The 23,433-nt window shown below is 37.6% G+C and overlaps 1 protein-coding gene across 4 annotated transcripts in view; it reads right to left on the reverse strand.

The window, feature by feature from the left end:
• Positions 1-23,433, reverse strand: part of AUTS2 (activator of transcription and developmental regulator AUTS2) — a 1,122,616-nt gene that overhangs the window by 613,965 nt on the left and 485,218 nt on the right. For all 4 annotated transcript variants that reach the window (XM_059898924.1, XM_059898923.1, XM_059898926.1 and 1 more), the window contains exon 3: positions 4,895-4,996. In XM_059898924.1, coding sequence (XP_059754907.1) covers positions 4,895-4,996 — 102 coding nt within the window. The remainder of the gene's footprint in view (positions 1-4,894; positions 4,997-23,433) is intronic.

Genomic DNA, 23,433 nt, shown 5'->3' on the forward strand with positions numbered 1-23,433 from the left:
CAGAAAAAATCAAAATATTATTTCCAAGTGGCATAATAGTAGCCCAGAATAAAGCTTAAGAATATTTATGGAAACCAGAAATACCCAGCGCTCAACAAAAAAAAACTTCACAATATTTGGCATCCCCCCCAAAAAAGTGTCAGGCATGCAAAAAAGCCAGAAAAATACAATCCATAAGGAGGAGAAAAACCAATCAATAGAAACAGACTCAGAAATGACACAGATGACACAATTAGTAGATTAAGGGCATTAAAATGGTTAATAATAACTATTTTCCATATGTTCAAGAAAGTAATGAAAGCACAAGCATGGTGATGAGAGACATGGAGATATTTTAACAAACTCCACCTCCTCATTTTCTGATAGTCATTAAAGTAATTAATTACTAATTCCCTTTTAAGAAAAAATGGAAGCATCTTTATTCTTTAAAACATTGTGTGGGTAGATGTTGCCCTGATATCCAAAAGAGTCATTTTGTGGCTTGACTTGTCAAAGGCTTTCATCTCAGAAGATTTTAGATTGCAATGGCCCTGAGGTAAGACTCTGCAACCTCACAACTGCTCACGTGAAGGAAATAGTGACTGGAGGTTTTGAAACAACTCACTAAAAGCCAACTACTTCTTTTTCTTCCTTTTTTTTATGTGTGTCATTTCTCCTTCTTCAATCTTTTAATAGTGTTGCAAGAAATATGAATTTTAATAATAAGCAATATAAACTCAAAGTATATCATAGATTGGCTTGACACGAGATTGGCAGGATTGTTAGAGCCCTAATATTTTTTAAATTTTTTATTATGGTAAAATAAATATATATATATATATATATATATATATATATATATAACAAAGTTAACATTTTAACCATTTTTAAGTATACAATTCAGTGGCCTTAATTACATTCACAATGCTATGCAATCATCAAAACTATTTCCAAGACTATTTCATCATCACAAACAGAAATTTTGTTACGATTAAACAATAACTCCCATCTCGCACAGTCCCCCACCCCTACTACTAGTCCCTGGTAACTCCCTTTCTACTTTCTGTCTCTAGGAATTTGCATATTCTCGATATATTCTCGATACCTCATGTAAGTGGAATCAGACAATATTTATCCTTTAATGTCTAGATTATTTCACTTAGCATAATGTTTTCAAGGTTTGAACTTAATTCCTTTTTATGGCTAATATTCTAGTGTCCATATATGCCACTTTTTGTTCATCCATTCACCTGCTGATGGACACTCGGGACGTTTCTATTTTTTGGTTATTATAAATGATGCTACAATGAAAACTGGCATATAAGTATCTCTTTAAGTACCTGGTGTTTGGGTATATACCTAAAATTGGAATTGGTGAGGTGTATGGTAATTCTCTGTTTAGCTTTCTGAGGAACTGCCAAGTTGTTTTCCACAGTGGCTGCAACATTTTACATTCCCACCAGCATGTACGAGGGTTTCAATTTCTCTATATTCATGCCAACACTTGCTATTTTCCATTCTTTAAAATTATAACTATCCTAGTAGCTGTGAAGTGATATCTCATTATGGTTTTGGTTTGCATTTCCCTAAGGACTATAATGATGAGCATATTTCATGTGCTTATTGGTCATTTGTATATCTTCTTTGCATAAGTGTCAATTCAAGCCCTTTGCCCATTTTTGAATTCTGTTGTTTATCTTTTCGTTGTTGAGTTAGGAGCTTTTTACATATTCTGGATATTAAACACTTATCAGTTATATGATTTTCAAATATTTTTCTCCCATTCTGTAGCTTTTCTTTTCACTTTCTTGATAATGCCCATTGATGCACAAAAGTATTTAATTTTGATGAAGTCCAACGTATGTATTTCCTCTTTTGTTGGTTGTGCTTTTGATGTCACAGCTAAAAATCCACTGCCAAATTCAAGGTCATGAAGATTTGCCCACATGTTTTCTTGTAAGAATTCTATGGCTTTAGCTCTTATACTTAGGTCATTTATTCATTTTGAGTTAATTTTTGTACATGGTGTGATGTAGGGGTCCAACTTCATTCTTTTGCATGGGAAAAACCAGTTGTCCCAGCACCACCTGTTGAAGATAAAATTCTTTCCCAATTGAATGGATGTAAACTTGTGTCAAAAATTACTTGGCCATAGATATATTGGTTTATTTATGAACTCTCAATTCTATTCTATTGGTCTATATGCCTATACTGAGAAAGAAGAACAAAGCTGAAGGCATCATGCCCCTAGACTTGAAAGTATACTACAAAGCTATAGTAATCAACACAGTATGGTACTGGCACAAAAACAGACACATGGGTCAATGGAACAGAGATGCCAGAAATAAACCCACACTCATATGGTCAATTAATCTATGACAAAGGAGGCAAGAATATATGATAGGGAAAAGACAGTTACTTTAATAAATAGTGTTAGGAAAACGGGACAGCAACATGCAAAAGAATGAAGCTGCACCACTTTCTCACACTGTATAGAAAAATAAACTCAGAATGGATTAAAAACTTAAATATAACACCTGAAATCATAACATTCCTAGAAGAAAACACAGGTGGTAATCTCTTTGACATTAGTCTTAGCATTTTTTTTTTTTTTTTTTGGATATACCTCCTCAGGCAAGGGCAACAAAAAAAGCAAAAATAAACAAATGGGACTACATCAAACTAAAAAGCTTTTTGCACCGTGAAGGAAACTATCAACAAAACAAAAAGGTAACCTACTGAATGGGAGAAGATATTTGCAAATGATGTATCTGATAAGGGATTGGTATCCAAAATGTATAAAGAACTCATATAACTCAATATCAAAACAATTAACAACCTGATCAAAAAACAGGCAGAGGACCTAAATAGACATTTTCCAAAGAAGACATACAGATGGCCAACAGGCACATGAAAGATGCTTAACATCACTAATCATCAGGGACATGAAAATCAAAACCACAATGAGACACCACCTCATACTTGTCAGAATGGTTATTCTCAAAAAGACAAGAAACAAGTGTTGGTGAGAATGTGGAGAAAAGGGAAGCACTGTGCACTACTGGTGGGAATGTAAATTTGTGCAGCTGCTATGGAAAACAGTATGGAGACCCCTCAAAAAACTAAAAATAGAACTACCATATGATCCAGCAACTCTACTTCTGGGTATTTATCCAAAGAAAACAAAAACACTAATTCAAAAACATCTATGTACCCCTAACATTCATTGCAGCACTATATACAACAGCTAAGATATGGAAGCAACCTAAATGTTCATCAACAGATAAATGAATAAAGAAGATGTGATACACAGACACACACACACACAATGGAAGATTTCTCAGCTATAAAAAAGAATGAATTCTTGTCATTGGCAGCAACATGAACGGACGGGAGGGTGTCATGCTAAATGAAATAAGTCAGACAGAGAAAAATGAGTACCATATGATTTCACTTATATGTGAAATCTACAAAACAAAACAAATGAACAAACAAAACAGAACAGAAACAGACTCATAGATATGGAGAACAAAGCAGTGGTTGCCAAAGAGGAGGGAGGTGGCTGTGGGGTGGGTGCTGGGCAGACAAGATCAGTGAAGGGAATTAAGAGGAACAGACTTCCAGTTATAAGACAAATACATCACAGGGACGTAATGTGCAGATAGGGAATATAGTCAATGACACCGTAACAAATTTGTATGGTGATGGATGAAAACTAGATTATTGTGGTCACCATTTCATAATGTATAAAAATACTGAATCACTATGTTGTACACCTGTAACTAATGTAATACTGTATATTAATTATAACTCAATTTAAAAAGAAAAAAGATGCTTAGAATCCTGAAGTCACCACCTGTGGTGACTGAAGGGTAATCTATAGCTGGGAAGAAGGAAGGGAGGGAGGGAGGAAGGATGGCAGGGAGGAGAGAGGGAGAGGGGAAAAGAAGAGAAGAGAAAAGAGAATGGAAGGGAAGAGAAAAACAAAATTTCCCAAATTGAGTATGCTAACCACACAAGGGAAAATGGTGTTATTTCTGAGAATGTTCTTCAATGGCTATCCAAATTATTTTTTTATCAACAGTGGAATTATTTTCTTCCCCTAGTAATAAATTCTTTTGCAAATAAACCAAAAAAATTGGGGAAAAAAAGAGTACTGTCTCAATATGTTAATGTTCCTTTCTCGGTTATCACTACTAAAAATTGCTCCCTACTTGTTCTATTTTAAAGGAAAGTTTTAAAATGTTGCCCTCAGGTGCAAAGATGGGTCAAGAATCCTGTATATGACACATTAGGGAAGAATGCAAGAGGGCCCAAAGAGGGCCAGATGGTTCTCAGCCTGGTGCACAGGAGGCTGGAGAGTGGTTAGAGCCAGGTCTAGAAGGCTGACAGACCCCCTTAAGAGGTATGGTGTGTGCTCATGAGGGTTTTTCCTTCAGACATCAGTCAGGAAATTTAATTCCTTCTCTTTAAGTGGCTGGTTAGTCATCCCTTCCAGCAGGAATAAAAAAAAAAAAAAAAAAAAGGTCGTTAATCAAGCTCATGCATGAAGAAATGACAAAAAGCCCATAGTTAAATATGTTATCTCCCAGCTGTAGCGCTGCCAGACTACTTCTTTCATTTGTAACACTGATATTAAAAGTATTATCACTTCCTTTTGCAATCTATTGTTTCTAAGCTGACAAATACTCCCACCAACCTTATAATTTGTTAAAACACATATTAGGTCAAACCAGAAAACAGAATGGCACTACAAAGCAATGCTCAAATGTTTATATGCCAAGAAAGGATGAAGTGTAATAATGCTTGGATATTTACAAAGTGATGTGAAGGGATGAGAGTGTTGGAAAACTGAAACTGGACCCAAGGGATGTGTGACCTGGTGGTTTTGTTTAGTTTTTTTTTTTTAACTTACATCGCTGAGCCTTTCCCGAGAGCTGCTCCTGTGGAAGCCCTTGGATTCTCCACTGGCACTTTCACTGTCACTGTCCCTGCAGCTGTTCTGCCCTGGCTTGAGCTGAAGGCAGAAGAAAAGAGAAAAAAAAGAAAAGTGTCAGTGATCTCACACAACTGCTCCTTCACCCCTATTCTTTAAGCCTTGTCAGAAGTGAACAATTTAAGGTCCTGATCTTTAGCATTTTTCTCAGCTTCTGAAGAGTACCAGGTAAGCTGCCATAGAAAGAAACGTGGAGGGTAGGATAAGTAAAACATTTACCATAAAGTGTCAATGTAGATAAAAGACCTCAGCAGCCCTTCAATAAACACTTGAAAAGTTTAACATAAATCTTGGAGGGTAATCTTTCCTGAGATTTTTCCAATCTAGGTTACACCAAATATGATTTCCCATCTTATTTCCTCTGTCCTCTTCTGGGGAAAGAAAAAAGAAAGAAAGAAACAACAGAGACTTCCTTGATGGCGCAGTGGTTAAGATTCCCCCTGCCAACGCAGGGGACACAGGTTCCATCCCTGGTCCGGGAAGATCCCACATGCTGCGGAGCAACTAAGCCTGTGCACCACAACTACTGAGTCTGCACTCTAGAGCCCACGAGCCACAACTACTGAGCCCATGGGCCTAGAGCCCGTGCTCTGCAACAAGAGAAGTCACCGCAATGAGAAGCCCGTGCACCGCAACGAAGAGTAGCCCCTGCTCGCTGCAAATAGAGATATCCCGCACTCAGCAATGAAGACCCAACGTAGCCAAAAAAATAAATTAAAAAAAAAAAAAAGAGGGGCTTCCCTGGTGATGCAGTGGTTGAGAATCCGCCTGCCAATGCAGGGGACATGGGTTCAAGCCCTGGTCTGGGAAGATCCCACATGCCGCGGAGCAACTGGGCCCATGAGCCACAACTACTGAGCCTGCGCGTCTGGAGCCTGTGCTCCGCAACAAGATAGGCCGCGACAGTGAGAGGCCCACGCACCGCGATGAAGAGTGGCCCCCCCGCTCGCTGCAACTAGAGAAAGCCCTCGCACAGAAACGACCCAACACAGCCAAAAATAAATAAATAAATTAATTAATTAAAAAAAAAAAAAAAAGAAACGACAAAACAGAACATAAAACAAGGTTTTCTTCTCCTCAGAGAAAATGATGAGATTCTGTATATTATCCTTTATGCACTAGGGAGACAATGATCCTGTTTTCTGAGACAATATTCTAAAGATATTTTAAAATACCAAATTAAGACCTACAGCTTAAGTAAATTAAACCAGCATCCGTTCAACAAATATGTATTAAGTACCACATTTGAGCCTGATGGTAAGAGCTAGAGATATGGTGCTTAACCAAATTAAAAAGTCTTTGCTCTTACACAAAGCTTACATTTTAGCAGTTTCTACACATTTACTTGGCTCTGATTTTCATGTTCAGGATGTTGTACACATTTAGCCAGATCTGATTTTCCATTCAAAATGAACAAACACACAAAACACAATGGCAAACCATTAGTCTATACAAGACTATGAGTCAAATTCATATGGACCATTAGTCTATAATGTCATCACCAACCACATTTGCAGAGAACCCAAGCAATGTGATGCAAGTTACAACACATAGCACCTTTACAATGTTCTCAATCTAGCAAGAGAAAGACAGCACAAGACAAATATAGCAACACAAGGAAATACATACATCCTAAATGATAACCAAAAAATGAGTCAGTGATGTTAGGAGGAAAGGTGATGTCTGAAGCCTTGGATTTTAAAAGCAGATTGAGCTCATACGGCTGAAAGGGGAGGAAAAGATACTCTTGATGGGAGAAAGTTAGAAAGAAAAGGCAGGGAAAGCAACATGCTAGCAATGATCAGGAGTCTTATCTGAAATAGAGAGCTCCTTTTGGGAGGAAATAGGAAGAAACAGGAGAGAGAGGGGCATGGATCAGAGCACGCAAAGTCTCAAGCAAAACACAAGCCCCATATTTCTGGGTAGCAGGGAACTTCAGAGAGCATAACAGGTAACAGGTAGCAAACCTTTTGCCTGCAGGTTTTCATGTGACTCTGGGACCATGGGGGAAGATGAACCAAGATGAATGGAGAATGAATCCAAATCAGCATTCCTTGTACCTTTAATGTGCCTCTTTAAAGACTGCAGTTCAGACCTGACTTTTGGTCATACCATCTAATCAGCTATTGCCAAATCCCCACTATATAGAGGGCATTCTTTTTTGATTTCAACCTTTCTACAAATCCACTTTTATCACTCTCTTCTAAAATCCCTTTCTCCAGGAAGTCTTCTCTAATGGAACCAAGAAAAATGATGTTAATTTTACTTTGTATCCTTCTGAGCCCTTAAGTACTTAGTTTCCTCCTAAGTTACTGCTAAACCTGCTAATTCTAAATTAATTCAGATGCAAGCTATATGAGCTTTTTCTTATTACTATGGAATAAAAGTTCAGAATATTGTCATTCTCTTCAAGTTTTCATCTTTATACTTGTAATAAAGGGGAATTTAATCTAAAATGAACATCACTTCCTCTCAATTTCCTGAACATGTCATGCCCATTCCTGCCCTACACTTCTTCACACTAGATTTTCTTAATCTGGAATGCTCACTCTCACTTTCTCTGTACTTTTCAGGTCAAGACTTTTTTAAAGCTCAGATATTGTCTCTTCCACTATGGTCTTTGAAGAGCTCTTTCTCTGTATATTTGTTTTTTGACATATGCCTTCAAATTCTAGCAAGCATCTCATTCTTCATTGATAATTATGATACATTTTCAAGTTTTAAAAGGTCTATGTTAAATATATTTATACTGATGATAAAATCTGTATGTGGAGTGGGCCCTGTAATTCGTAAGCAACGTCAGAACTCTTATCTCAGTGGATCTCTGAGTTAAGTAGAGGCAGGTAAAGCTAACTCCAATGTATGGATGAAAAAATGTGTAGAGGAAATGTGCTCAGAATTAGGCAAGAGATCTAGGGCTAACCCCATGTCTCCACTGCCTACTGCTCTCTTCATTTTAATTCTTAGTGCTTGTTTAAATGTTTACATTTAACCTGGAAATAATGATTCAGTGGTAGACTAGTATTCTCCACAGAATATATTTTCAATACATCTGTGGTAACCAACTGCATTCATAAAGAAAGAAATCTTATTAGGTGACATTTGATCAAGAGATGTTTATAGGGACTTCCCTGGTGGCACAGTGGTTAAGCATCTGCCTGCCAATGCAGGGGACACAGGTTCGAGCCCTGGTCCGGGAAGATCCCACATGCCGCGGTAAACTAAGTCCGTGCACCACAACTACTGAGCCTGCGCTCTAGAGCCTGCGAGCCACAACTACTGAAGCCCACGTGCCCTAGAGCCCACGTTCCGCAACAAGAGAAGCCGCCGTAATAAGCCCACGCACTGCAACGAAGAGTAGCCCCCGCTTGCCACAACTAGAGAAAGCCCGTGCGCAGCAACAAAGACCCAACGCAGCCAAAAAAAAAAAAAAAAAAAAAAAAAAAATTTAAATTAAAAAAAAAGAAAAATCATTAAAAAAAGAGATGTTTATAAAAACTAAGTCCTCCAACTTAGATGAGAAATAAACATCTAGGTGGGAATTAAGGGTATAAGAGCATCAAGAGTTTTCCTAATGTTCAAGAGGCTTAACAAAATCTGGACTTTGCATTTGGGTCTTTTCCATCTTTCTTCATGGAAGGAAAATGATGACTTCAACAAGGTCCAGCAAGAGACCCCTGTGGCCCTGATGTAAGTTATCTGACTAAATGTTGTTCTAGGCTAAGGGCAAAACCCCAAGAAAAACTTAGAGGAAGCAGCTTACTAGCCTTCCCTGTGTCCTGCCAGCAAAAGCACTTCAGCGAATTCTCTTTGGAGAGCCTTACATAAAATCCACCCCCACATCACCCCTTTTCTCCTCCAAAGCCAGGCTCAAGTTTAAAGGAAACTTAGGATTTTAAGCTGTCAGACAGCTCAATATTTCAAAGAAATAGACTGACTACAGTAAGTACTAAAGCTAAACCACAAGATATCAGGCAAAGAAGTATTCCTTCCGAATCCCATGAATACATTTAAGACTGGCATTTTCAAGCACATCCAGTGGATCATTGGGGTAGCATAACTAACTCGGAAGCTGTAATCCTTCACCTGAAATTCCCAGCTATTACCTACAACCAGAGACACTACAAAGGCCAGGTGCTGGCTTAAACATTTAAAGACCTAAGAAAAATCAATCTGCTTGCACTGATTTATCCCAGCATCCATGGCGTCTGTTATAAGAAAGTTTTTGCTATAAATGATGCAATGAAATTTCTTACTATCCGCCTTTAGATATTTCAGGACCTCACTTATTTAAAAATTACTATAATTCACTCCCTAGTTCCAGACATTTCTACCCATTAGGATATTATATAGTTTAGGAATCAGAACTAGAACAAAACAAAGTTAAAGGAAGCTAGCATCTGGTATGAGTGGCAGTAATTCTATCAGTAAGATTATCACCTTTTATAAAATATAAGAAGCCATCTTGTTTTCATTAGATTTCATTGTCAACAATATATTTTCCAAACTCTGAGACAGCACTGTCATTAGAGTTAACTGTTATTAAGGGCTAATTAGGAAAATAACGATCCATGGTTTTATCATGGCTGAGGAACATGTAACAAAGTCCCATCATCCTGGACTGAGGAAAGTAAGGTGGAGCAATTCTGTGCGCATCTGCTAAGATTTGTTAGCCAGGCTATGCCACTCTTTTCAGCTTGAGTCTGGAGAGTCCCAACAAGATGCTAGATGTTCAGAAGGTGTCATTAACCCTTCAAACAAAACTCACAAAAGGATGAAGTATGTGGAGGAGATACCTATGACTAGAACTCTAGAGGAATAATGTGAATTATGAACTGCAATGCAGAAGAGCATCCGAAAGTAATCTCTTACCACAGTTTTGGTTCCTCAAGGCAGCATAAATCTTATCTTGGACTGCTGAGTTTTCCTGTAGGGATCTAAATGAACCCTATATGATGTTTCTTAAAGGTGCCAATAAGCACCGAATCTTCTTTTATTCAATGAAATTTTATAATATACCTTCACTAACATCAAAGCAGTAAGTATTTCATCTCATAAAAGTGCTGTTTTATTGTTTCCATATAAAACTGTTCCCAAGTAGAGAAAGTTTCATAGATTGAGCGGCATTTGTACTGTTTTATTTCTTAGGCTTTAAAAGGTATTTCAGAGGAGAGGCGCAGAACCAAAGTAAATAACTTAATGAAAAGGCTAGACACATCAAAACGAGCTAGTGGGAAAAAACTACTATAAGCAAAGTTACAAAGTTGAATACAAAAAACGTTTTCTTGGGCTTCCCTGGTGGCGCAGTGGTTGAGAGTCTGCCTGCGAATGCAGGGGACACGGGTTCGAGCCCTGGTCTGGGAGGATCCCACGTGCCGCGGAGCGGCTGGGCCCGTGAGCCACAACTGCTGAGCCTGCGCGTCTGGAGCCTGTGCCCCGCAACGGGAGCGGCCGCGATGGTGAAAGGCCCGCGCAACGCGATGAAGAGCGGTCCCCGCACCGCGATGAAGAGTGGCCCCCACTTGCCGTAACTGGAGAAAGCCCTCGCACGAACCGAAGACCCAACACAGCCAAAAATAAATAAATAAATAAATAAAATAAATAAAGTAGCTATAAAAAAAAAAAAAAAAAAGTTTTCTTAAGAAATAAACACTGTACTTTTAAATGTATAATAACAAGTTGTGACAGAAAGATAAAAATTAAATTCTGGAAACTAGGGTAGTGCAAGGAATTTCTGTGAAATTTCTCTGGGATCATAGAATCAGAAGTTATATTGTTATTGTTTTTAATAGTTAGAAGAAGAATTTTAAGGATTTGGTAATCTTAAAGTTAATCACTAAATTTAGATACTAAAGACATCTGTTTTCTAAGTTACTATTGAATGTAAAAGAATTAAAACATAATCAATAGAGAAATGGAGAAAAAATAAGGGAACTAGCAAGAGAGCAAGCATATGGCTAAGTATATTGGTTATAATAACAATAATATATATGGATTAATCTCCCATTTTTTAAAAAAAGGCAAGGATATCTAGTTTGTATTGCGTAAAACAAACAAAAATGTATTTGTTAGTTATAAAGCACTCCTAAATTTTAAAAGAGAAAAAAGACAAAATATTATAAATAAATGGCTAAAGTCATATGTCAAAGGTAATCATTTTATAGTGATAAAAGGTATAATCTTTACCTTTTACACTTCTGTTCTTCACACTAAAGTATTAAGATATAAACCTTGATATCCCAATATATTAACTAAAAAATATCTTAAGTAATAAAGGAAATCAACAGGAGTTGGGAAACTTTAGCATGCTACCTAACAGACAGTAAGAAAACAAAACAATAGAAAGGGACCTGCGGTTAAAGAACTCAGTTTGACTCAGGCAATACATAGTAAATTTGGTAACTTATATAGACCACATCTTCTAGAGCATCCATGGGACATTACCACAGACTGAAGGTGTAGTAGGCTACAAAGAATACCAGACTTTCAAAGTTTAGAAACTACATGAACAGCCTTCTTGATGGTAAAAATTAATGACATTTTAAACTGAATATCCATATCACCTAGAGACTTTTAAAATAAACTTTCAAGATATTTTTAAAAATTCTCTCCACAATTAGAATTGAGTCAGAGAGAAAAAGACAAACATACCATCTAAAAATTAAGAAAATGAAAATTATAAATATGTTAGTAAAACATTTTACAAGATCTATAAATTCTGTGCTAGAGATTAACTCATGTATTTTTTTTAAATATTTTATTTATTTATTTATTTATTTATTTATGGCTGTGTTGGGTCTTTGTTTCTGTGTGAGGGCTTTCTCCAGTTGCGGCAAGTGGGGGCCATTCTTCATCGCTGTGCGCGGGCCTCTCACTATCGTGGCCTCTCTTGTTGCGGAGCACAGGCTCCAGATGCGCAGGCTCAGTAATTGTGGCTCACGGGCCCAGTTGCTCCGCGGCATGTGGGATCTTCTCAGACCAGGGCTCGAACCCGTGTCCCCTGCATTGGCAGGCAGATTCTCAACCACTGCGCCACCGGGGAAGCCCAACTCATGTATTTTTTATTAAATTGGAAGTAACAGAAGTAAATAGCCTAATTATAGAGAACAAAAAGTAGCACAACAAAAAAAGCAACTATGGGGAAGATTAGAGGGAGGAGATTCTAAAAATGAAAACTACATAATGAATTGGAAATTAAAATATTGTACAATTAATAAATTAGAGTAAAATTGGGAGCAAAACCCACAAATATAAAAGAGACATACTTCTTATATGTCTAGAAAAGAGATAAAAAACAAAACCAAAAAATAGATATAATATGATATAATTACATAATAATAATGTGATAATACAATATATAACGTGATAATAATATAATATGATTATCATTACAAAAATGTGATAATGAACACATTCTAAATTTTAATAATAAACATTATTCTATGGTAGTACTGATGAAAATTATACTAAACTAACTTTAATTTTTTTAAACTTTTAACAAAATTTGATCTAGAGCATGAAAAAAAAAATATGTAAAGCTAATCTGTGCCCAAATCTGATAATAACAAAACAAAAAGAGAATTATGGGATGATCTTCTTAATTAAAAAGCTGCAAAATTCTGATGAAATTCAACTTAACAATAAATTTTAAAATAGTCCACCAGGGACTTCCCTGGTGGCGCAGTGGTTAAGAATCCGCCTGCCAATGCGGGGGACACGGGTTCGAGCCCTGGTCCAGGAAGATCCCACGTGCCATGGAGCAACTAAGCCTGTGCTCCACAACTACTGAGGCTGCGCTCTAGAGCCCGCAAGCCACAACTACTGAGCTCGTGTGCCACAACTACTGAAGCCCGTGCTCCGCAACAAGACAAGCCACCGCAATGAGAAGCCCGTGCACCACAACGAAGAGTAGCCCCCACTCATCGCAGCTAGAGAAAGCCCGTGCAGCAATGAAGACCCAACGCAGCCAAACATAAATTAATTAATTATTTTTTTTAAAAAAGCATCTAGTTGACGTATACAAAACACTGCACCCAACAATGGCAGGAGACACGTTGAAAAAATAATAATCCACCAAATTCTAACAGAATTTTGCACAAGAATGTTAGAATCCGCCAATTTGCAAGTGGGCACAAGGGAAATTTTTGAGGTGACGGCAAAGTTATAAAATTGGAGTATAGTGATGGTTGTACAACTCTATAAGTATATTAAAAAACATTAAACTGTAGACTGATAATGAATAAATTTTATTATATATAACGAATATTTTAATAAAGCAGTTTATTTTAAAAAGTAAGAGGTCCCATCAGTTTAATCTTTTACTCCAGAAAGAGGTCCCTAGTTGAACACTTACCTGATTAAATCAGGCTAATGAAACAACAGAACACAACTCCCTTTCTTAAAGTCAACTGTCCATATAAAAATCTAATCATGGGAGTAAACAGGGGGCAAGTATCTTGACTGCCATCTTGGAATCCTGCCTGCACAATAGGTTTATAAATACAAGAAAAGGAGAAATTGCTTCTTAATCCATGTATCATAAAATCACTCCCATGAAATTAGTAAAGTTGTTTTAATGCAAAATAAGATGGGGTTCTTGGATATGCCTGGATTTTGGAGTGTCATTTGTCTGTATCACTGATGTTTCCCCCCAAATATTTAAGGTATTCCATGGATAATACCTTGAAGATTGTGTTATTAGCCTGAAAAATAGAAACTATTGAAGCACTTGCACTTGCCAATCCCATGTATTATTCAAATTTAAAGGGGTTCAGTGGACTTCACAGCAATAGAAAACACTGAAAAGTTAATCAAATAAAGAGCAGAAAATAAGCTAAGATCAATCTAACTACATAGTCTCAAACACAAACAAAAAGCAATTAAGAGCAACCTGACCAACTTTGATATCCTTCCAATAGACAAACTCAACCCAGACGGTAAAACTTAATAATGTTTTACAGCTTATCCAGAGAATCATAGCTCTACTCTATGATTCGGCCAAGAGGCTATTATGATACTATCTCTTCATAACTGAATAACGTGAAGGGAAGGGAATCAAAGTGTAAAAAGCAGTGCTCATATATTACTAAAATCTCTATCTACAACTTGGGTACGTACTATTTCCAGGTTGAATTATGTTGACAAAAGGCATGATAACATACTTGACTTTTCATTTCCTACCAAAAAAGAAGTCGAAACTACAAGGGGGAAAAGAATGCACAAGAATGAGATTAAAGAGAAAAGCGTGTTTGTTTGCCATTCCTTGGGTATGACTGTGGACTGAAAGATAAATCTGTTTTCATATAGGTTCAGAAATCCACACATAATAAACGTATGCAATGCAAAAATAATTTGATGAAGGAATGTTTGACTGCTTTGGTATATTTCTAGCCTTCTGATAATGAGATTTTGATTATTAAAAAGAAATTCTGAGACAATATCATTTGGTTAGCAAGGATACACAAATACACAAAGCTTACTTTTTATATTTTTCTATAACAAAAGATGTTTTCGAACAGTGTTTTAAACAGCCTTGCATTCTTTAAAATAACCATTACCCTCAAGTATAAAATGTTTTCTGACTTTTGTTTTTCCCATTCTACTATGAAAATAACCAACTGAAGTCTGAGGAGGCAAATATGTAAGATGAGTCTGTCATATCTTGTCATCCTAGAAAGACGTTGTCAAAGGGACTTGAGAGCCAAATTTAAGGGGCTCCCACTAACCAAAGATGGGACAATTTGAGTATTAACAGCATAATAACACAATGAACCGAGACACATCAACATGTTTAAATACAGAAGCATACAATTATATTAAAAGAAAACCAACCAACAAATAAATACTTTATTGATTACCTTTGGAGGACCTCCTGAAAAGGATAAAATTAAGCAAAGAACCAAGCATCAATGGCTACTATCATCATAAAAAGAGAGAAAACAAGATAATACATCCCTCCTAATAGAGAACACACCACCACCACCAACCCCCAAAATATAACCTGAATCTGGGTCACCACAGATTATACTACAAGCTTACAGAAAATATAAGCGATAAGAGCACATGTTAAACCACACACCACGGGATACAATCAGCAAATCCAGAAATCACCTGATAACCTCCATGAATAAACTGCAAGGTAAATATAGAAGAAGAGTAGGAATGAGATAACAAGACATATAAGACATCTCAACCAATTGCCATGTATAGATCTCATTTTAAACCTAATTTGACCAAAGTAATTTAAAAAATGATGAGACAAACTCAGAAATATGTACATTGACTAGGTATTGGTGATATTAAGGAATTATTGTTTGTATATTTCTTTTAAAGTATATAGAACTTAAAAAAATTTTTTTTCTGTGAATCCCAAACTTCTAATTTATCCCTCTCCCTGTCCCCTTCCCCTTTGGTAACCACAAGATTATTTTCTATGTCTGTGAGTCTATTTTTGTTTTGTAAATAAGTTCATTTGTATCTTTTCTTTACATTCCACATATAAGTGATGTCATATGATAGTTGTCTTTGTCTGACTTACTTCACTTAGTATGATAATCTCTAGGTCCATCCATGTTGCTGCAAATAGTATTATTTCATTCTTTTTATGGCTGAATAATATTCCATTGTGTATATATAACACATCTTCTTTATCCATTCATCTGTCAACGGACACTAAGGTTGCTTCCATGTCTTGGCTGTTGTAAATAGTGCCGCTATGAACACTAGGGTACGTGTTACCTTTTCGAATTAGAGTTTTCATCTTTTCCAGATATATGTCCAGGAGTGGGATTGCTGGATCATATGGTAGTTCTGTTTTTAGTTTTTAAGGAGCCTCCATACTGTTCTTCATAGTGGCTGTACCAATTTACATTCCCACCAACACTGTAGGAAGAGTTCCCTTTTCTCCACACCCTATCTAGCATTTACTATTTGTAGACTTTTCTGTTTAATAAATTTATTTGTTTATTTATTTATTTAATTTATTTTTGGCTGCATTGGGCCTTCATTGCTGTGTGCAGGCTTTCTCTAGTTGCAGCAAGCAGGGGCTACTCTTCATTGTGGTGCTCAGGCTTCTCATTGTGGTGGCTTCTCCTGTTGCAGAGCACGGGCTCTAGGGCGCGCAGGCTTCAGTAGTTGTGGCGCACAGGCTTAGCTGCTCCATGGCATGTGGGATCTTCCTGGATCAGGGCTCAAACCTGTGTCTCCTGCATTGGCAGGCAGATTCTTAACCACTGTGCCACCCGGGAAGCCCCTATTTGTAGACTTTTTGATGATGGCCATTCTGACTGGTGTGAGGTGATAGATACCTCATGGTAGTTTTGATTTGCATGTCTCTAATAATTAGTAATGTTGAGCAACTTTTCATCTGTCTGTTGGCCATCTGTATGTCTTCTCTGGAGAAATGTCTATTTAGATCTTCTGCCCAGTTTTTGGTTGTTGCTTTTCTTTGTTTGTTTTTTTGACATTGATGTCCATGTGTATCTTAATGTCTTAGTTGGCTCGGGCTGCCATAACAAAATACCATAGACTGGTGGCTTAAACAACAGAAATTTTCTCATAGTTCTGGAGGCTAGAAATGTAAGTTCAAGGTTCCAGCACGGTCAGTTTCTGGTGAGAGCTCTCTTCCTGGCTTGTAGACAGCCACCGTCTCTCTGTGTCCTCGTACTGAGGGGAGAAAGAGAGCTATCCTTCTAATGACTCTTCTTATAAAGAACATTAATCCTATCAGGACCCTACTCTTACGACCTCATTTAACCTTAATTACTTCCTTAACTCCAAATACATTGGGGGTTAGGGCTTAAACATATGAATTTGAATTGGGTTGGGGGGGGCAGGGAGGCATAATTCAGTCCATATCACTTAGCAACCTGCATACCATTAAACATCACCAATTACTGACTACTTCATACTAGGCTACATTACTTTAAGGAGGACAGAAATGAACTTGTTTGGGAAACACTACAGTCAACTCTTTTGAGAAGCCACGAACATTTTTCAAAGGTGGGATGGGTCCCACATATATATGTTCTAGAATATTTGAGATCCCTATTTTAGACTAAATTGTGTCCACCCAAAATTCATATATTGAAACCCTAACTTCCATTACTTCAGAATGTGACTGTATTTGGAGATAGGGACTTTAAAAATGTAATTAATTTGAAATGAGGCCGTTAGGGTGGGCTCTAATCCAATCTGACTGATGTCCTTATAAGAAGAGGAGATTGAGACATAGGGAGAGACATCAGATATACACATGCACAGAGAAAAGGCCATGTGAGGACACAGTGAGAAGACGGCCATCTACAATGGAAGAAGAGAGGCCCTAGAAGAAAGAAAACCTGCCAAAACCTTGGACATCTAGGCTCCAGAAATGTGAGAAAATTAATTTCTGTTGTTTAAGCCACCCACTCTGTGGCATTTTGTTATGGCAGCCCCAGAAAACTAATGTAAGTCTTTTCTTTAGAGTACAAACATCCTGGTTATTATTTTCCCCACCTTAGAAGAAAAGACAATGAATCAAGACAAAACAAACAAAGCCAGCTACCTTTTCAAGTTCCCTTTACAAAAAATTCTTGAAAACATTTTATTCAGTATCTCTAATTCTTCTCCTCCCATTCTCTGTTTAACCCATTCCAATGAGGCATTTGTCCCCATAGGCCATGAAATTGCTCCTGTTCAGCTCAACAAAAAGGCTATCAGAAGCATTTGCAGATCTCAGGGGTAAGAAACCCAAAAACTGTATGTCTAAGTAGTTAACAGTCATAAATAGAGCTAATATAGTGTTAAATAAAATATGTCTTATCCTCTGACCTTGCTTACATGAATGTTCATAATGACTCTGAAGGTCAGGTTTTACTTTAGAATTCTGTATTCCTTGAAGTTTCTTGACAGAATGTCAAGTGCAGAAGAACCAGCCCCTGGCTTAGTATCTTTCCTTTCCCGTCTATAGTTCTGTCCCACATCTCAAGAAGCCTCACCTGCACATGGGATAATATCCCAGCCCAACCGCCAGGCTCCATCCACACTGCCCACTTTACCCAACTCCCACTAGCAGTGCCCCCAATTCAAGCCTGGGCATATGCATAGCTCTGGTGCAGTCCTCTCTCAGGCAGACAGACCTAGGAAATAAACTGTGAAAGCCACATTGAGGGTATTTGGGCTATGAATTCGGGAGTTCCAGATACCTAGTAAGCATGGTGTAGAAGGGGAGTGGTGGGCTCCAAGTGGAGCGTGGGGTGGTGGCCCTTTGAACTCTTCTGTTCTGGAAAGGGGCAGGGCTTAAGGAGGGCCAGAGCAGGGCAGAGGGCAAAGTCTGTCCTGGCTGGATTTAAAGGCAGTACCAGTCATCAATTACCTACAAATGCTAAACCTAGTGGTCACTGTCAGTCCCCATCTTAATGATCTAACAGCTGCATCCGACAAAACTGATCATCCTCAAAGCACTTTGCTTCACTCCTGCTTTGCCTCCTACTTCTCTGGCCACTCATAACACTTCTTGACATTAGGTTCCCCAGGGCTCAGTCCTTGGACCTCTTCTTTTTTCTCTCAGTACTCACTACCCTTGATGATCTCATCCAGTGTCATGTTTTTAAATACTACCTATGTGCTGATGATGCCTAATTTGCCTCAATGTCTTCCCCAAATTCTAGTCTCCTCAATCCATCTGCATCTTCCAATTTTACTTAGATGTGTAATAGGCATCTCAAACTTATAATGACTAAAGTAATTTTCTCAATGTTTCCCGATTGTTGTTAACAGCAACTTCACCTTTCCAATTGCCTAGGCCAAAATCTTTCCCTCCATGGTTACCACATTGCTCAAAGCTACCATCTTCACTTACCTGGATTAAAACAATACCTTCCTATCTGATCTCCTGCTTGTGCCTTTGCTGTCTATTTCCATGTATCTCTCCCAGGAGCAAGAGTGCTCCTATAAAAAAGGAAGAGTAATGACAAAGGTCATTATAATGGCCTACAAAGTAGCCCCCACTCTGTCTGGTTCCCCCATTGTTTCTCTTGACCTCTTTTTCCACTACTCTCTGCCTTGCTCACTCTCCAACAGTTTTACTGGCCTCGTCACTGTTCCTCAAATAAGCCAGGCCGGCTCCCACCTCAGGGCCTTTGCACTTGCTGTACTCTCTATTCGAAATATTTAGCCCCCCAAAGGCACATGGCTCACAACTGCCCTTCCTCAGATCTTTATTTAAACATCACTTTCTCAGTGAGGACTTCCCAGATCATCCTATTTATGGTTGTAACCCTGCCGCTACTTAACACCAGCTAATGTTTACCTATTTTATTTGTCTTCTGTCTCCTCCAAACTCATTTCCCACCCCAACCACACTGCAAGTAGTTTATAAGGTACATGAGGGACCTCCCTAGTGGTGCAGTGGTTAAGAATCTGCCTGCCAACGAAGGGGACACGGGTTCGAGCCCTGGTCCGGGAAGATCCCACATACCACAGAGCGACTAAGCCTGTGTGCCACAACTACTGAAGCCCACACGCCTAAAGCCCGTACTGGGCAACAAAGAGAAGCCATGACAATGAGAAGCCGGCGCACCGCAACGAAGAGTAGCCCCCACTCGCTGCAACTAGAGAAAGTCCGCACGCAGCAACGAAGACCCAACACAGTCAAAAGAAAAAAGGTACATGAGTACCAGGGTTCTTATCTGTTTTGTTCACTATTACATCTGCAGAATCTAAAACAGTGCCTAGAATTTATTAGATGTTCTATAAATATTTATTTAATCAATCAATATGCATAATCTTTTAAGGCCTGCAACATGTAAGTCAGTCTTTAAAATCTCCCACAAAATGGCCTTTGGAGCTGTTAACAAAGAGTGTGACTGGGTCATAAAAATCTAGTCTAGGATTTGCCAATAAGGAGAGCCTCAAAAGCTGAGTGGTAATATGAAAAGTGGCATGTGTACTAGTTAACTTATGGCCTCTGTAATCATATAAACCTTTAGATTCCTTATTCTTCAAAAAGTACTATTGCTGATTTTGTTCTTGAAACAGTGATCATATGTAATTTAAGATATTTCAGATGTCAGGTATAGGATTATAAAATGAAAAGTAGCATATAATTGCAGTTAGTTTAATAAATCTTCATCCTGGCATTTGAAAATTTTAAAAGTACTTGTTCAGCAAAAGGTCAAAAACCACTACCAAGAGAAGTTAATAGCTCTCTTAGTATTATATATGCTTATTGATGAGATTGCCACTTTTAAATAATTTGGTGATAAGAAGCATTTAAAAATCCTATTTATTTTACCTTCTCACAAATGCTTTTAAAATAAAAAAATCATTTTCTTATTCTTTTAAAGTCAATCCAGCAAAAACCTTCTAACATCCCATACAAAGACAGAAATGTTTAAACCTCTGTACTACCAAACACTGATATAATAATAATAATAATAATAGTAACAACCACCACCATATTTGTAAAAGAAACCCAATTGGTTATAGAAGTAAATGTATTCTCCTGGTAAATTTTTAAATGAGAAGGTACTTTCTAGGTACCTAAAAGTGGTATAACCTTTGTCATAATAAAAAGTAACCATTCGTATGACCTGCAGTACCAGTGCGCTCCACTGGAAACAGGAGCACTAGGTGAATTAACTCTGAAGTTATACAGGGTCATTTTAGCACTGTGCCAATGAGGTCCCCATACACTACACTGTCCTGCATCACTCATTTGCATCCTTTGCCTGGCCTCTGAGGAACCTGAATTGGAGACTCAAGGTTTACAACAAACTTCACTACAATATAGTGATTTTCACTCAGCTCCAGAAAATTTCAAGTTATGAAGCCTCTCCCATTTTTAACCTGGACAAAAATGGACATAGGGAATGGGATAATTCAATTTTGAATGAGTGGCAGGTAAGGTAAAGAAAGCTTACATAGAGAGTCATAAATTTCCCAACTATCAGAAATTCTTGGTCGAAACACATGGCATTTCTCTAAGATGCAGAAATATTCAAATACATAGTTTCCAACTCTTGGCATGATTTTACCAGATTTGCATAAATTAATTAAGAAAGAACTTGACCATTTTTCTTAACTGAACTCAGACATGAGAAGACAAATACTAGACCCCTTGGAAACATAAACTGGAATCCCATGCAAAGGGAGGTGTGTTCTCTCCCTTGGAGATCCACTCACCTGCCAGATAACTAGAGATAAGATGACACTAGCTCATTCTGAGGGTAAGAACTTCAACACACCAATGTTTGGCTATCAACGTGGGGGAAAGGCTAGTAAATGAAGGGTCTGTTCTTGGCTCTTGCAGCTGTATTGCTAACATATATTCTCACTGGTACCTAGAATATCTCATGGGCTCCATGTAACTAAGAAATGAAGCAATTAATGTGTTTACTATAACAGAATAAATATGCAATCTTCATATCATTTCTAAGATTCAAAAAAGCTCTGTAAATTATATTTTATTTCCCAATTTACAGATGGAGAAACCAAACCGGAAAAAGACTAAGTAATCCTAACAAAGTCACAAAAAGCAGAAAACAGCAGAGGCAGGACTGGAAGCAACACCAGCCTGACTGATAAGGACCAGCCCTCAGGCGTTATGCAGGGCTCCTGGAGCACAGAAAGAACAACATGTCCTCAGAACTGGAAATGTCAGCTTCCCTTCATCCCTCCAAATGTATAAAATCTCCCTTGATATTGAATATAAAGTAATCAGCAAGTTCTAAGGGAAACCAGCTCTATGATCATCCTCATCACATCATGGAAAAAAAGAAACAACTCATCCTACTTTAAAAAAATAAAGTGAGAAAGAATACACATAATATATGCACAGCAGGTAGGAAAAAAAACTACAGCTATTTGGGACAGTGGTGTGTTTTAAAATTCTTTTTCACTTCCACATTCCAAATTCCCTAAACTCTGAACAGATCAAAGTTTTACAGATTATCCCTCAAAGAAAAAAAAAAAAAAAAGACAAGAAACACAAATTAATAACTATTTAAGCATTCTGTTTCATCATGATAACAAACAGATGGTTTTAATATTCTGGAGGCTAATTCCTGAACAATTAAAAACACAGCAAGACATTAACATCTAATGAAACATTTTAACTACCAGTATATGCATCTGCCATTAATTCCCACACAGTAAGGTCTTGGATCTCCTCAATCTGTTCTTTATTAAGGAAAGTTTTTCCACTCCGAATTTAGTGAAGTAGAGAATTAACAACTGTTTTCAATCAGCAATCAGCAGGGTATTTCGCCAATGTGTACTGAAACCACATACACTATCAGACTTAAATTTATTCTTATGATGGCTTTGATGTACACACATTCGCAATTTAAGAACAGATCCAGTTTTCTAATTAGGTGTTTTCTCCCCAAAACCCATGCCACATTAGCCCCTTAATATACAACAGAAACTCTCATTGAGCGGTTTCTAAAAACGGTGTACTTGTTTAATAATGCAGCTGACTTTTGACTCAGATTGCCAAAAATATCCCAGACTGCAGCTTCTACCACTGTAACAACATGTAAAGGCAACAATCACAAGAACACTGAAAGACAACTAGACATATCGCATTCTCATATCTGGCAGGTTAAGAAAGTTACCAGTTACCATTAAGCTGCTTTCATTTTTATGATGATAATAATACTGTACATATTTGCTATAATATAATTTCCCCAAAATTGTACACAATTTACCAAATTTAATTCTCACATAAATCTTCTGTGGTAAGCAAAGTAAACTGTAATGTGACCCCATTACAGACAAAGAAATTAAAGTTCAGAGATGAATGACCCAACCAAAGGCACCTACAGAGGTGGTGGTGAGCAGAGCTACATAACATGATCCCTGGTCCCTGGCTGAATACTGCGTTTATTGTCCTTAAGGCAGTGTCTACAATTTGCTGCACTAAGCTATAGGTTCTTCTCACAACAACTGTGAGGCAAACATAATTATTACCATTTTAAGGCAAAGTAAGTGGAGGCATGTGTTAACCCAAGGTTAAACAGATATGAAGAGGCAGACCGAGGGTTCACAGGCAGGCCTTTTATCCTAGGGTGTGTGTGATTCCACAATATTATGCTATCCTCCAGTGTCATTATCATTCATGGGCAATGCAGACATGTTATAACCAACCACAATGTGACCGTTCTTCTGGGCAAATAACAACATTTTGTAATTTAGTGACCAAATATTTCAGGGTAAGCAATTAGCAAATTAGCTATAAATAATTTTTCTGATATCTTTGTAAAGGAAAAAATTAAGTAAATACCATCACATATCTCGGGTTTTTTAAATTAATTAATTAATTGATTGATTAATTAATTTATTTTTCCGGCCGCACCGCACGGCATGTGGGATCCTAGTTTTCCTACCAGGCATCAAACCTGTGCCTCCTGCAGTGGAAGCACGGAATCTTAACCACTGGACCACCAGGGGAGTCCCTATCTTGGTTATTTTTATAA

Source organism: Balaenoptera ricei, chromosome 15 (genome assembly GCF_028023285.1).
Source record: "Balaenoptera ricei isolate mBalRic1 chromosome 15, mBalRic1.hap2, whole genome shotgun sequence".
NCBI lineage: Eukaryota > Metazoa > Chordata > Mammalia > Artiodactyla > Balaenopteridae > Balaenoptera > Balaenoptera ricei.